Source organism: Gymnoscopelus microlampas (genome assembly GCF_963454915.1).
Source record: "Gymnoscopelus microlampas genome assembly, chromosome: 6".
NCBI lineage: Eukaryota > Metazoa > Chordata > Actinopteri > Myctophiformes > Myctophidae > Gymnoscopelus > Gymnoscopelus microlampas.
Window position 1 is genome coordinate 28954306 of NC_139943.1, and position 13245 is coordinate 28967550.

The following is a 13245-nucleotide window of genomic DNA, read 5'->3' on the forward strand; positions in this document are numbered from 1 at the left end:
AAACCCTAGCATCCCTATTCTGGGCATGTCATAATTGGCAAACCTTCGCTGGAAATATTTTCGGTGTAGAGGGAAAAAGTATAGTATCGACCTCCAAGTCAAGCCAAGTATAGACCTCTGGTGAACTTGGGTCAGGGTATAGGGTTTAAGTGGCTATGTTACACTGTACCAGTAGGCAGTGTACACATTACAAGAAATGTGGTGCTGCTCCTTCTACTGGTTTGAAAGATTAGCTCCGGATACACTCTTATAGACAGGTTGCCTGCTGCAGAGCCACATAACAAGAATGTGTTATAGACCACCATGGATACTGGAGTTTAATTGTTGATGTTAACGTGGGAAAGCCAGTTGGGGAGGGCAATCTCTGGTGCTGCATAAGCGATGCTGACAGGTTAGTCGGGGCGCCTGTCAAGCGGGGAGCGGATTAGCGGAACTTGGAAGGATAGTGTGTTTGTCTACACCCTCCCCAAGACTACAAATAGATGTTAGCTGTGACAGGTACTATGCACATGGGAGGAATTGGTGTAACGACAAAATGAAAACAAAACAAAAAATCTTACCACACAGATATAAAAATGATTTCTGTATGTCCCGATATGATGACGCATTAATTATGTTCCAACCACGTTGATGCATTGGTGGAAAACAGCTCATGTTGATCTATCTACACAGCAGACAGTGTCTGCAGTGTGGAATTTTTCAAACGTCTCTGAAAGTAACAACACATTTGCGATTTGCAATAACTGGTCAGCTTCAGTCATGAGAGAAGGGAGCAAGACGCAATCATTTAATACCAAACTTGAAAAGCCACCTGAAGATCCGACATCCCGAAATATAGCGCTCACTATATTGCTGATTACTATCCAGGGCAGAGAGAGAGAGGGAGGGAAGAGGAGAGACGAGACAGAGTGAGACGAGACAGAGAAATGGCTAGCTGCTGTTTTAACGTTACCAGCTTAAATGAAACAATTTATAACCGACAGGAATATTTACTGTAGCCTAGGTCTGTATGTGGGTGTCACAAGTGGGCAACCAACATCCAAAATGTATATAAATGTTATCAATAGTTAACAAATACAATAGTTTAGGCTAAATCCTGTTTGATTGATTGAATGTTTTATTAGGCAAAAATGTAAATAGCACAATTACATTTATAATACTTTGTCTAAAAGGTCCGTCCAAAAGTCCTTGTGGTCTTGTTTCCATTGGGGTCCTTGGTATTCAATTCATAGACATATATAGTAGCAACCAAACAGTTCAAATATCAACACAAAAATAACACTATATGTACAAACAAAACAAAAATGCAGAAAAAAATTAAATGCATATGTACAAAAAAGGGAGGGGGGGGGGTCGTCTGTCTAAGGGGAAAATAGTACTACCTCCTCTTTTGGCCTCCAGAAAGGTGAGTTTTTAAGGCTGCTTTAACTCATTCAGTGCCACTGGACGTCTAAGACGTCCGTTGATATAAGCCCTGAGTGCAAAAAATGTTCAGAACCCAAGATATGATGATTTGAAGATTTGCTGCTCCATTCACTCTTTGTTTAATTTCTTACTGAAAAAGGCTGTATCTCGGCTCCTAAGCACTTTTTTTTACAATGAATTTTGGCTGTGGCACTCAGAGCCAAAATTCCATAAATAAGCTGGGTACTGAATGAGTTAAAGGCTGTTTTTCAAGGCTGTAAAATGAACTAAAGTCATTAGTCATTACTGCAAGTCCAATCACAATTCATCTTCAATGTAAATAAAAAATACAATAAAAACTTGAATCTGTGAATGCTCATGTAAACAATTATTGAATAGTTTTTGAATATCGGACAAAATTTCAATATTGTGCATCCCTAACCTTAATACTGACAATTTCCTTATCCAGATTTGGAAAACTATTTTAGATGAATCTCTTAACTCTAATGAAATAAAAAAATATGTTGATACTGTGGCAGCATTTCTTTTTAAGTAAAATAAATAAATAATAATAAGTTAAACAAGAAGTGAATGGAGCAGCAAATCTTCGGATCGCGATATCTTGGGTTCTGATTTTTTTATTTTATTTTATTTTATTTTTTTATTTTTATTTATTATTTTTTTAACTCAGGATAACTCGTTCTTGGCACTGAGGACATTCAGAAAAAACTCGGGATAACTTCACTAACTTTTGGCACTCAGAGAGTTAATGCCCAGCTGACTGAAATCGAGAAATGGGTCAAATATTTTTGGCAAGAATACTTTGCATTTGTGCTAGCCAGTATGGACTACAACAAGGTGTGTGCTAATTCAGGTACATTGTTAGTGACAGAAAATAATACTTCTGTGTGGAGTCTAAACTCTGTATCTACATATTGTCGGGGGGAAATGTGTTCCAATGTACTATTTATTTAGTGAGATGACTAAAAGATGAAATATGGAGATACAAGGTTTATGCCCGATAGCGACGATCGCCAAGTGCTCATTGTTACACGTTGCTCATATTAGCAAGTGTGAGTGACCACAGTGGAAAACTACTTGTCTACTATTTTCCTGAGGTTCAGTAAACTTTGCGGCACATTCATCTTATCATGTGCCATTCAGTTGTCTGCCTTCTCATGTCCCGTTCATTGTGTGGAAAACTATTTCCAGTAATACACTGTGTTGGCCGTCTTCCACCTCTCTCTGTCACTTCCTTTTGCTTACCAGAGAGCTGCAGATGAATCATGTTTTGTTCCATTTACCAGATGTTTATGAGTTCAAAGACAGCATTCATCTCTTCTCAAACTAGTCTAACTGATTACCTTGCTGGTGATGGGATAGAAGATGATGCTTTTCTTTTCAAAGTAATGCAATGCACGCATGCACACACATACACACACATTTCACAACAGGATTTAACTGAATATAACACTCCATTGTTTGTTTCTCTATTCTTTACCCTTAATTTGTAACTACAAAATGTTGGGAGCTTGTAAAAAACATATTGCTGTAAACTTGTGATGTGACGAGGTTGAAGTTTTGAGGATAACAAAACATTGTAACCCATTCTATAGCTGCTCAATCTTTTGCATAAGAGTTTTTCACGATTTTAATAACTAAACATTGTCATTACCATGTAATTATGTTCTTAAATCTGGCCTATTAAGCACAAAAACCAAAGTACCACCACCACAAATGTTTTCCTTATTACCTCAACTAGAGGGCGATGTTTACGTGTGTGTGTGTGTGTGCTGGTTCCACCACCACTGTACAAAGATGCTGCCAGAGCAAAGTGATGTCAAAACTGCACTCAAGGGATATCCTCGGTCCAGCTTAAAAGCTTCACTCTGAAGTCTGAACTAGTGAATGGAATGCCACCACCTTGTAATGAACCCTTTACAGGAGACCTGTACACAGTGAATGACACAGTAGTCACGCATTCCCATGTAAATCTCTGATTCTTCACCCTCATATTTATCTGTCTCTCCTCTCTTCTAAGTCGGAGATCAGATCAAAGATACATTTCCCCAGCTTTGATTGGACAGCATATTCTGCTCTGTTTAATTTTATTCTTTGTATTGTTTTTACTGATGTTATTTTTTTTCTTTAATCTCTGCTAGGAGATAATTGCATGTGTGTGTGTGTGTTACAGGGCCAATCAGTGTCATATCAATTCAGAATATTTTTCAAATTGTCGATGACAATTATCTAATTGACAGAGCAATCATCCTTCCAGGCTATGGACCGGAAGTAGCCAAATGGGCTCTTATCTGTCCAGCTTATTTAATCTTCTACACTACTAAGTAGCCAATTAAAACGCTCCTGTCCCTATAGCTTATGGGATGTACCGGTTGTAGCCAATCGCAGTCATGCAATTACCTGGAAAAACCAAGGCTCGAGACTGAAATTGCGTAGTTGTTGATAATCTACATAATATATATATATATATATATATTTTGCCAATCTCTTAGTTCCACCAGCATTCTTGTGCAGTAGTTTTGTTTTTGTTTATTATGTCCGTTTAGAGACAAGCCTGCTATTAACTGCCCACTGCCTTGTGTTGCCTGCACAGAGAATGTTGTGCAGCGAAAACTTGACACTTTTACTTGCTATGTGCTATGCTAATATTGACCAATTTTATGTCTCCGTCCGTCCGAGTGTCCGTCCGTCTGTCCATCCGTCTGTGTACAGCTAATCTCTCCGGCACCGTTGGCCCGATTGGCGTGAAACTGTGAACGTACACTCCCTGGAGGCCAGAGAAGAAACTCTGCCCCACATTTTTAAAATCGTCCTGTTACAGCGCCACCAGGAGGCCGATTTCTATATTACTCCTGCAGATTTCATCCAAACATCACGCAAATCGGTACACATTATCTCTATAGCCATGTGATCAAGCTGGATCCGTCTGGTTTTTCGTATCCCATCCTGATTGGCTTCCAAAGTTTGCAGGAGTGGCCGTTTTCAACAAAATGCCTCAAATCATGAACGCAGCGTCCGAATGCTGCGAAACATTGCTGGCCCACAATAAGCTACCTGCTTGACCTGGAGACCTGTGCTCAGAGGAGCACATTTTTCTAGTTTCTTCTTTTTCCAACACCACTATTAAATTCCTGTATGTCATTCATTCTTTCTTTGTTTCTGTTTGTTTGTCTTTTCCACAGTGGTCTCAGCCAAGCCTCAGTCCCCCAAGCTGCCTAGCCGTCACTCTCGTCTCAGCTCCTTTGTTGAGGTGACCGCCGATGGCCTGACCAGTGAAACAAAAAAAACAGGCAAGCGCAGCGGGCACCAGGAGCTCCAGTGGAATGAGGACCTTACTCTGTGAGTGTGACCTTCTTGAATGCTGCATACCCTCATACATGTACAAGTTCACACATGCTTGCACAGACACCTTTCATTAGGGATGTCCGATATTATCGGCCTCCCGATATTATCGGCCGATATTAGCATAAAAATTGATATCGGGAAAATATCGGTATCGGTTTTTGAAAAAAAAAAAATTTTTTTTTTTTTTTTTTTTTTTTTTTTGCTTTATAAATAAGTTACAGGAGTTCTTACTGTATATGGTGTGTGTGATATGAAATTTGAGCTTACCCTAATCACAATAATCCCCGCATATATCGGTATCGGTTGATATCGGTATCGGTAATTAAGAGTTGGACAATATCGGTATATCGGTTATCGGTAAAAAAGCCAATATCGGACAACCCTACCTTTCATTTTATTTTGTGAAATCACATATTGTACTGAGCACAAAACAAAAGTGAAAGTACAATAGGTTTTCATTTTACCAGATGCAGTATATGTTTTATGTGTGCTTTGATTTTATATTATACTGACACTTTGTACAGGTATAAATTACTATAGTAATTACTCTTAAGTACTGGATTTTTGTGCTGATATTCAGTACTTGTTGCATTGTTTAATGTTTATTGACACATACTGTGACTGAAATGCTCCATGATTTTGTGAATGTAACCTTAACTGTAACTTTAATATGTGTGTCCTTGTATGCTGTCCTTTATGTGGACATGAATAAATTGTTCGTGTGTGTGTGTGTGTGTGTGTGTGTTTGTGTGTACCATGCATTGTATAGTAACGTTACACCTCAGAGTCGTCTGGATTTGAAGCTGTGGAGTTGTCACACGCTGAGGAAGGAGCTACTGGGCAGTGCCACCATAGACCTTCTGGACACACTGCGCACGCATGATGGCAAGAGTAAGGACACACACTCACAAGCAAACACACTCACACATATAAAAGCATATAAGAAGACAAGAAAAAGAAAACGTTAAACTCCATGTGCACCAACACAAACGCCACACTCTCGAGACACTTAATTGTTAAGGTACAGTAACACACACACACACACACACACACACACACACACACACACACACACACACACACACACACACACACACACACACACACACACACACACACACACACACACACACACACACACACACACACACACTCTCTCTCTCTTAGGATGTTAAACAACAAACACTCCTGTTAAACAATAGCATGTGAGGAGAATACAAACCCACACATGATCAGATGCATAATATGAGTTCAAAACCAGCCATACACACAAACCGAATATACCTGCATTATTCCTCTGTAAATGTAAAGCTCAACAAGTATAGACTTGAAGAAATATTTCTGTTTGATAGAACATCTCCACGCCTTAACGCATGGGAGTGATGAGGCATCCATTGGTGAAAACACGCTTATTAACAAAGTGCGATGATTTTTTTTTCTATTATGTTTTCTAAAATGTTTTAACAGTCTGCTTTGTTCAGCTGATCCTCCACTGTAACTGTGCAGTCAAAATCTCTAAACCAAACAGAGCCTAGAGTTCATACACAATAAATACATGAATACATTCAGAATACTTGGTGGCTCATTCATGTGAAAGTAATCAAAGAGGATACACTGTTGAGGGCTTGTATGTAAATGCAGCCAGCTTCCACATCAACCAAACTGACCGCAACTCATCCATCCTCATTTCCTAAATCCCTCTTCCTCACTTTTTTCTGATTATTAATTTCCCTACCCCCCCCACCTCTTTTCTGTGGCTTCTATTTCTTTCTCTACTTTCTTCCCTTTTTTCTCTCTCTCTCTTCCACCCTCTTTCTCCTGTGCTCTGTGTCACTCACCCGCTTTTTCTCCTTCTCTTTCACACTACGATCGTCATTCTCTCTCCCTCTGGTCCTACCACTCGCCTTCTTTCTCTTTCCCTATGCCAATCATCCCATGCCCTGCTCTCTCTCTCTCTCTCTCTCTCTCTACCCTCTCTCTCGCGTTCTCTCGCTCTCTCTCGCTTTCTCTCGTTCTCTCTCTCTCTCTCCAGTGGAGAATGTACAGCTGAGTCTGGTGCTGCAGACAGAGAACAAAGGCTCGGTTGTAGCAGGAGGCGAGCTCAACGTCTGTCTGGACGGCCTGGTTGTTGATCTGGGCTCACTGCCCAATGGCAGCACGGCAACAGACAGTGAGTCCCGCCCTTACCACACACACACACACACACACACACACACACACACACACACACACACACACACACACACACACACACACACACACACACACACACACACACACACACACACACACACACACACACACACACACACACACACACACACTCACACACACACTCACACACACTCTCACACACACACTCACACACACACACACACACACACACACACACACACACACACACACACACACACACACAGGGGAGCAAGAGACACAGAAGATAGCACACACGGTGCTACTACTACTACTACTACAGAAGTGAAGGTTATTCATACACGAGTAATACATGAATCTATACACATTCACTTGTATAGAAATACAGTAAGAGAGGCACCGTAATATGCTTGTGTCACACATACATAAAGTACAGTGAACACACACACACGTGGAAAACTCCAAGTGGAAACTAGACAGCTTATTAACACAAAAGGCACCATACTGTATACGTATTGACCCATTCCTCCTTTTCTCACTCTTTCCCTTCCCCTTTAATAACTGCAGCAGACACTCACATCACTATGCACAGTGAGATGGTTTGTGAGGACTCCTGTTTGTGCCTCCTTCACAAGTCTCCACCCACGTAAAGTGGTTTCTCATTTGGAAAAAGCCAATGTGGTTTTACCTATTGGAAAGATGGAACCCTCTCTATGATGACAAGTTGCGTTGCTTTCACCAGCATTTGAGGGGCCATCTCTCAATGTGTGTTCAGTTTTCCCTCAGTGGCTCTTTAAACTGATCCAATTTGGTCTCATGGTCACATTAAAGATGCAGATTTGTGGGTCCTGCTGTGCATGGACAGTGTTACAGGGGGTACAGTGGTTAAATTATTGATAGTTAGGAACCAAATGGGCCGTTACGGGTTTGCAATTCTGGGAGTGTACAAATGGAACGGAATAGACCATAACTGGTCCATTTGGTACCATTTGTACACTCTCGGGAGTTAAAACACTGACGATTTTAATATGTATATTGGGGTCCCAGAGATACAAACATTGTGTCCTTGGCGTAATGCCTATCAAACTGGGGGTCCTTGAATTAAAAAGGTTGAGAATCACTGCTGTATAGCTTTAATTTGCCAGACATGACACTATAGCGTTAAAATACTAACCATAGACTCCTCGAACCGTTTGTTTGTCTTCAGATCAGTATAACAAATATGCTTAACTCAATACAAACTAAATCCAATTCTACTTAAAATTCATTAACACCAGCACGCAGTATTTACCTCACGCGTAACACGACACACCACAGTCATTTCTTTCATACCCGCCTAATTAGCATGTTGCCCATAGAAGAAGCTGTTCAGAAACCCTGCACAGTCTACCGACCTGAGGTCTACAATATCTTCCGTTTTCCAAGCGGTACACTAACATTTTACTTTCCTCTATGGCTTGGCAGTAAACACGGCGTCCTTTTAAGCGAATACCAACTCATTGACCTGCCTTTATAGGCTCAGCCACAGCCTCCAAGCAGGCCCATGTATCTGTGTATGAAGCAACACACAAGGCTTTTCACAGAGCGCCGCACAGAGCCCACAGTGTGTTCTGCTGAATGGACACAGGGCCAGCAGTCAAGGGCAAAGCCCGCCAAAGCATATGCTGTATAAATGTCTCTTTGTGAGTGTTTATATGTGAATAGGGGATAAGAGGCGGAGCTTGTGTGTGTGTGTATATGTGTGTGCGTGTGCACATACACTGGCTTGGTACATGTGCTTTAGCAGAGTTTTTGAAGGCCCCCTGATGGTGTTCGTATGTGCATGTGTGTGCTTGTCGGCGTGTGCACAGGCCAAAGGTCAACATCGTACAATGAATAGGGTTCTGCTTTCCTGTTCCCTTCACACTATGGCCTGTTGTTTGGGGGGCAGGGGGGAGGTTCCCTTAAAACGTCACACGTGCATCTCTCAACCCATTCTGACAAGCTGCACAGTACACACACACACACACACACACACACACACACACACACAATCGGAGACCACGGGAGCACTTTTGTGTAATTTGTTTCTGAGAATTGCGTAATTTGAGGCTCATTGCTTGCAGCCCAGCAGTACAATCAGCTCCTGTGATCCCAAACCAGGGGGGGAGGGGAGAGGAGGTGTTCCTTTCCCTTTGCAAGGATGCTGGTGGGTGTGGAGTCGGGGGGAGGTGTGTGTGTGTGTGGATGTGAAGCAGTGTGCTGTTAAGGGTGGAGGGATGTGGGGAGGTGAATGAATATATGTTTCTAGGTTGTGTGTGTGTGTGTGTGTGTGTGTGTGTGTGTGTGTGTGTGTGTGTGTGTGTGTGTGTGTGTGTGTGTGTGTGTGTGTGTGTGTGTGTGTGTGTGTGTGTGTGTGTGTGTAGTGAGGTAGTGAACAGAGGTCTTGAATGTGTCCCCTTGAGAGCAGGGTTTCAGATACGGGCTCATGGATGTGTGTGCATGTGCACACACTTTGTTATTGTGTTTTATGTTCTAGACGAGTGTCTGTTTGTTGTGTGTGTGTATGTATGTGTGTGAGTGCATGCTCTCTGGGAGGGGTTTACAAAATATATTGTCGTTGTCGGGCAGAAACCTGTATCTCCATATTTCAACTTTATATGTTTTTCCGTAAATTAATGCCCTACTCCGTCATACTGCAGTGCCACACAAAAGTAGCAAACATTGCCGATCTACAAGCTCACAAGGTGTTGCCATATGCGACACATTGTGGCCTTCTACATGTAGCCTTTTTTATTTTTGCTATTTTGAAAATTGTTTTAAGTGAAAGTGGTTTAGTGTGTCTGTGGGCTTTATAAATACTGTACCAATGAAAAGTATTAACAAGAGCTTGTAACTGAATAATAACTACTTTGAATCCATTGGAACACAGGTTCTTTTTTTCTCCCCCATTTCCAGAAAATTAACCGCTTTGAACATATGAGGTTTCCACCCGACAGCGACGATATAAAGGTTGGAGTGTGTTGCCTGCTGCATGGGGGTGTAAGGGAACTAAAGCTCTCAGTGTTCCCTTCCTCAACGCACCTCTGTTAGTTTGTAGGTTTTACTCATTTCCCCTGGCAGCATTTCTGACACACACGCACTCACACACACACACACACACACACACACACACACACACACACACACACACACACACACACACACACACAGGGAAAACCTCGTAAACAAGCCATTGCATTGTGCGGCAGAGAAAAACAGATGTCAGTGCAGGGAGAACTCAGTCCTGTGTAAATATGGACAAGCACACCTTTTATGCACGTACGCTACGCATGCGCGCGCACACACACACACACACACACACACACACACACACACACACACACACACACACACACACACACACACACACACACACACACACACACACACACACACACACACACACACACACGCACACATGCTCAGAAACACACAGGTCATATATGGGTGTGCAGATTGTAGAAAGTCAACAGGCTATATGTGTAGAGTAATTGCAACTTGGTTAACCATATAGGATGGAAATATTGCCAAACATTTCTGTTCCTGCTAAAGGAAAAGGGTGTGTTACTAGCAGCTGAGGTCAACGCTTTTTACATCAAAAATTCTCTCCTTCTTTTTTTTTGCAAAGATGGCTTATTTTATGTAAACATTTTGTCCATATGCACCTTTCTTACCTATATTCTGCTACTACACAGTAATATCCAGAGTGTTCATTTAACTGTGAGAGAGTACAAATGTAACCAAGGGATAAAGTGTACCTTAGATCTTGTGAATGTTTTTAAATATTCATGATGAGCACTCTTATATATTAGGGATGCATCTGTGTACTATCCAAATGTGATATTTGTGTCACTGCTAAAACCCACCACCCAGAGATTAAAGCAATCTGTGGAAATCAAAGCAAGGCAGCTGTGTTTTTATAACACCAGTACATAAGATTGATCAAATTCAGGAACATGGACTATATTATAGATAAGTCAGTTCATGTATGTTATAAAACTAAACTAGACTTGGTGTGGGTCTCAGTCCAATGATTGTGGTTATCAACTAAAGTGTAAAGATAAGTCATTCTGTATTTGTTACAGTGTCTTCTCTCAACCAAGAGATTTCATTGCAACTGATTGATTGATTGAATACTTTATTAACAGTTTGCACAAAGTACAGCGGTACGATTATACAATGATGCTAAAAGGATAACACAAAAAACCTTGAGGGCTTGTTTCCATTGTGGTCCTGTAACACCCGGGAATCGAACCCTGGTCTCTCACATCACATGGGAATCTTAATCTATACCGCAGATACAAGAGGGAATCCCCCATTGGCCAGCGGAGATATTGGGCTTATGAGCAGCGGTTAGCGCTACTTGTCAACCTGTTGGTGTCCTACCTGACACCAGGGTCTAAATTTCCCAAGAAAAAAGCAAAAAAAAATAAAATACACTTTCATACAGATTGGTTAAAATAACGTATTCATTAAAATAAGTCCCGGATCGCAGCTTTTTAAGTGGCAGGGGGTGCATCCAACATAAAAGACAGCTCTTGACTCTTAAACAAAATATAAGGATGTGGGATCTGTGTGTGGGTCTGACTGTCTTTATGTTTCTGAGTCTGTCTGTGCATCTGCGGCGAATCTTGCAAACCACTGGACCGATCACTGCCAAATGTCTTGTGCTCGCTGCCAATAGGCTAAGGAAGTACATTTTGGCTACAATATTTTTCACATATTGTGAATATTATTATTGGTTTAATATTTTTCACATTTTGTTCATAAGTTCATAAGCACAGATCGATCCCCGGTCCCGCCCTACCTTCATATTTGGGCAAGACAGATGTCATCAATATGACATCATCATGATGGCATAAATCCACAGAGGAGCCACGCCGCTATTAGGCCCTCTCTTGTTTTAACTGTCCTTGACTCACTAGTCTCTCAGCCAAATTAATACAACCTTACATAGATATGTCCAGACATCCCCCCCCCCCCGCACACACACACACACACACACACACACACACACACACACACACACACACACACACACACACACACACACACACACACCGAAATGCATGCATCTTCACATCCATATACACATTACAGACCACAAACTCAAAAACACACAAACACACACACACACACATCTAATCCAAGTCCACACAGACAGAACGACACACACACACACGTTTTAGCACACCAGTGCTCGCGCAGACAACAGGGCAGAAGTTAGACTTATGTCATTTGGGGGGACGATGTCCTCATGGGAGGAGGCTATGACACAATGGTTTCTCTTTAAGACCACTGTTTATTTTTCTGCATGTCCATTGGGCTTGCTCACAAGAAACCCTTTCATAGCAGCAGCTGGAGTGTGCTTGTGCGTGTGTACATGTCTATGTCTGTCTCTCTGTGTGTGTGTGTGTGTGTGTGTGTGTGTGTGTGCACATGTGTAAATCTGTATGTCTTGTGATTGTGTGTGTACGTACGTACATGCATACACATGACTGTGTGTGAGTGACAGTGAGAGATTAGCTGTTTACTTTTAGCTTGGAAAGGATATATCTGTAAATACGAAGGCTGTTTGAGGCTGTCATGTTTCAGCAGTGAGTCTCTCTGACACAGGGGAAGGGTTGCAGTCATCAGTCTACTTTTGAGTGTGCGAGTGTGTGTGGGTGCGTGTCCGTGCACATACATGCAATGTGCATGTGATAATGAAAGACATGTTAGATGGCTGTGATTTCAGACACGATTGGGAATGAGCATATAGTCACACATTCCCTCACACCCACAGAGACCGCGTATCATTATACTCTCTCACTCACACACTGACACACACACGCACAGACCATGCACTATATATACAGGGATGAATGGTCCCCATTAAACCATCAACTGTACTTTCATTCCTACGTGGGTTTCAAGTCTGTATGGTTTTCATTATTTAAGAAAATTTCAACATCAACACCAACCCTACACTTTTCTCTATGTATTCAGAGCTGTATATTGGAATCATTAATTCCATGCTAAACAACACTGGAATTAAGCCCCTGGAGAGCGATTCATGACAGTGCAATAATATTCCCCTGTATTGTTTAATATAATGTTGTCGTCCTGGCTAAGGCTTCCATCATTTTATAGGCTACATTGTTTGGTATTGTTAAACATTGTTGTCCATATTAACATCACCAGAATTTAGGATTTGATAAGTGATTTATGTAAGGGATTTGTGCATTCATCATTCAAAGGTGTTTAGTATACATCAACAAAATGGCATTATTGATTTCACAAATATGCTCTCTATAAGTG

At 41.5% G+C, this 13245-nt stretch overlaps 1 protein-coding gene across 2 annotated transcripts in view; it reads left to right on the forward strand.

The window, feature by feature from the left end:
• wwp2 (WW domain containing E3 ubiquitin protein ligase 2) overlaps positions 1-13245 on the forward strand; it is a 52619-nt gene that overhangs the window by 3295 nt on the left and 36079 nt on the right. For both annotated transcript variants that reach the window (XM_084059724.1, XM_084059725.1), the window contains exons 3-5: positions 4608-4764; positions 5540-5661; positions 6803-6940. In XM_084059724.1, coding sequence (XP_083915850.1) covers positions 4608-4764; positions 5540-5661; positions 6803-6940 — 417 coding nt within the window. The remainder of the gene's footprint in view (positions 1-4607; positions 4765-5539; positions 5662-6802; positions 6941-13245) is intronic.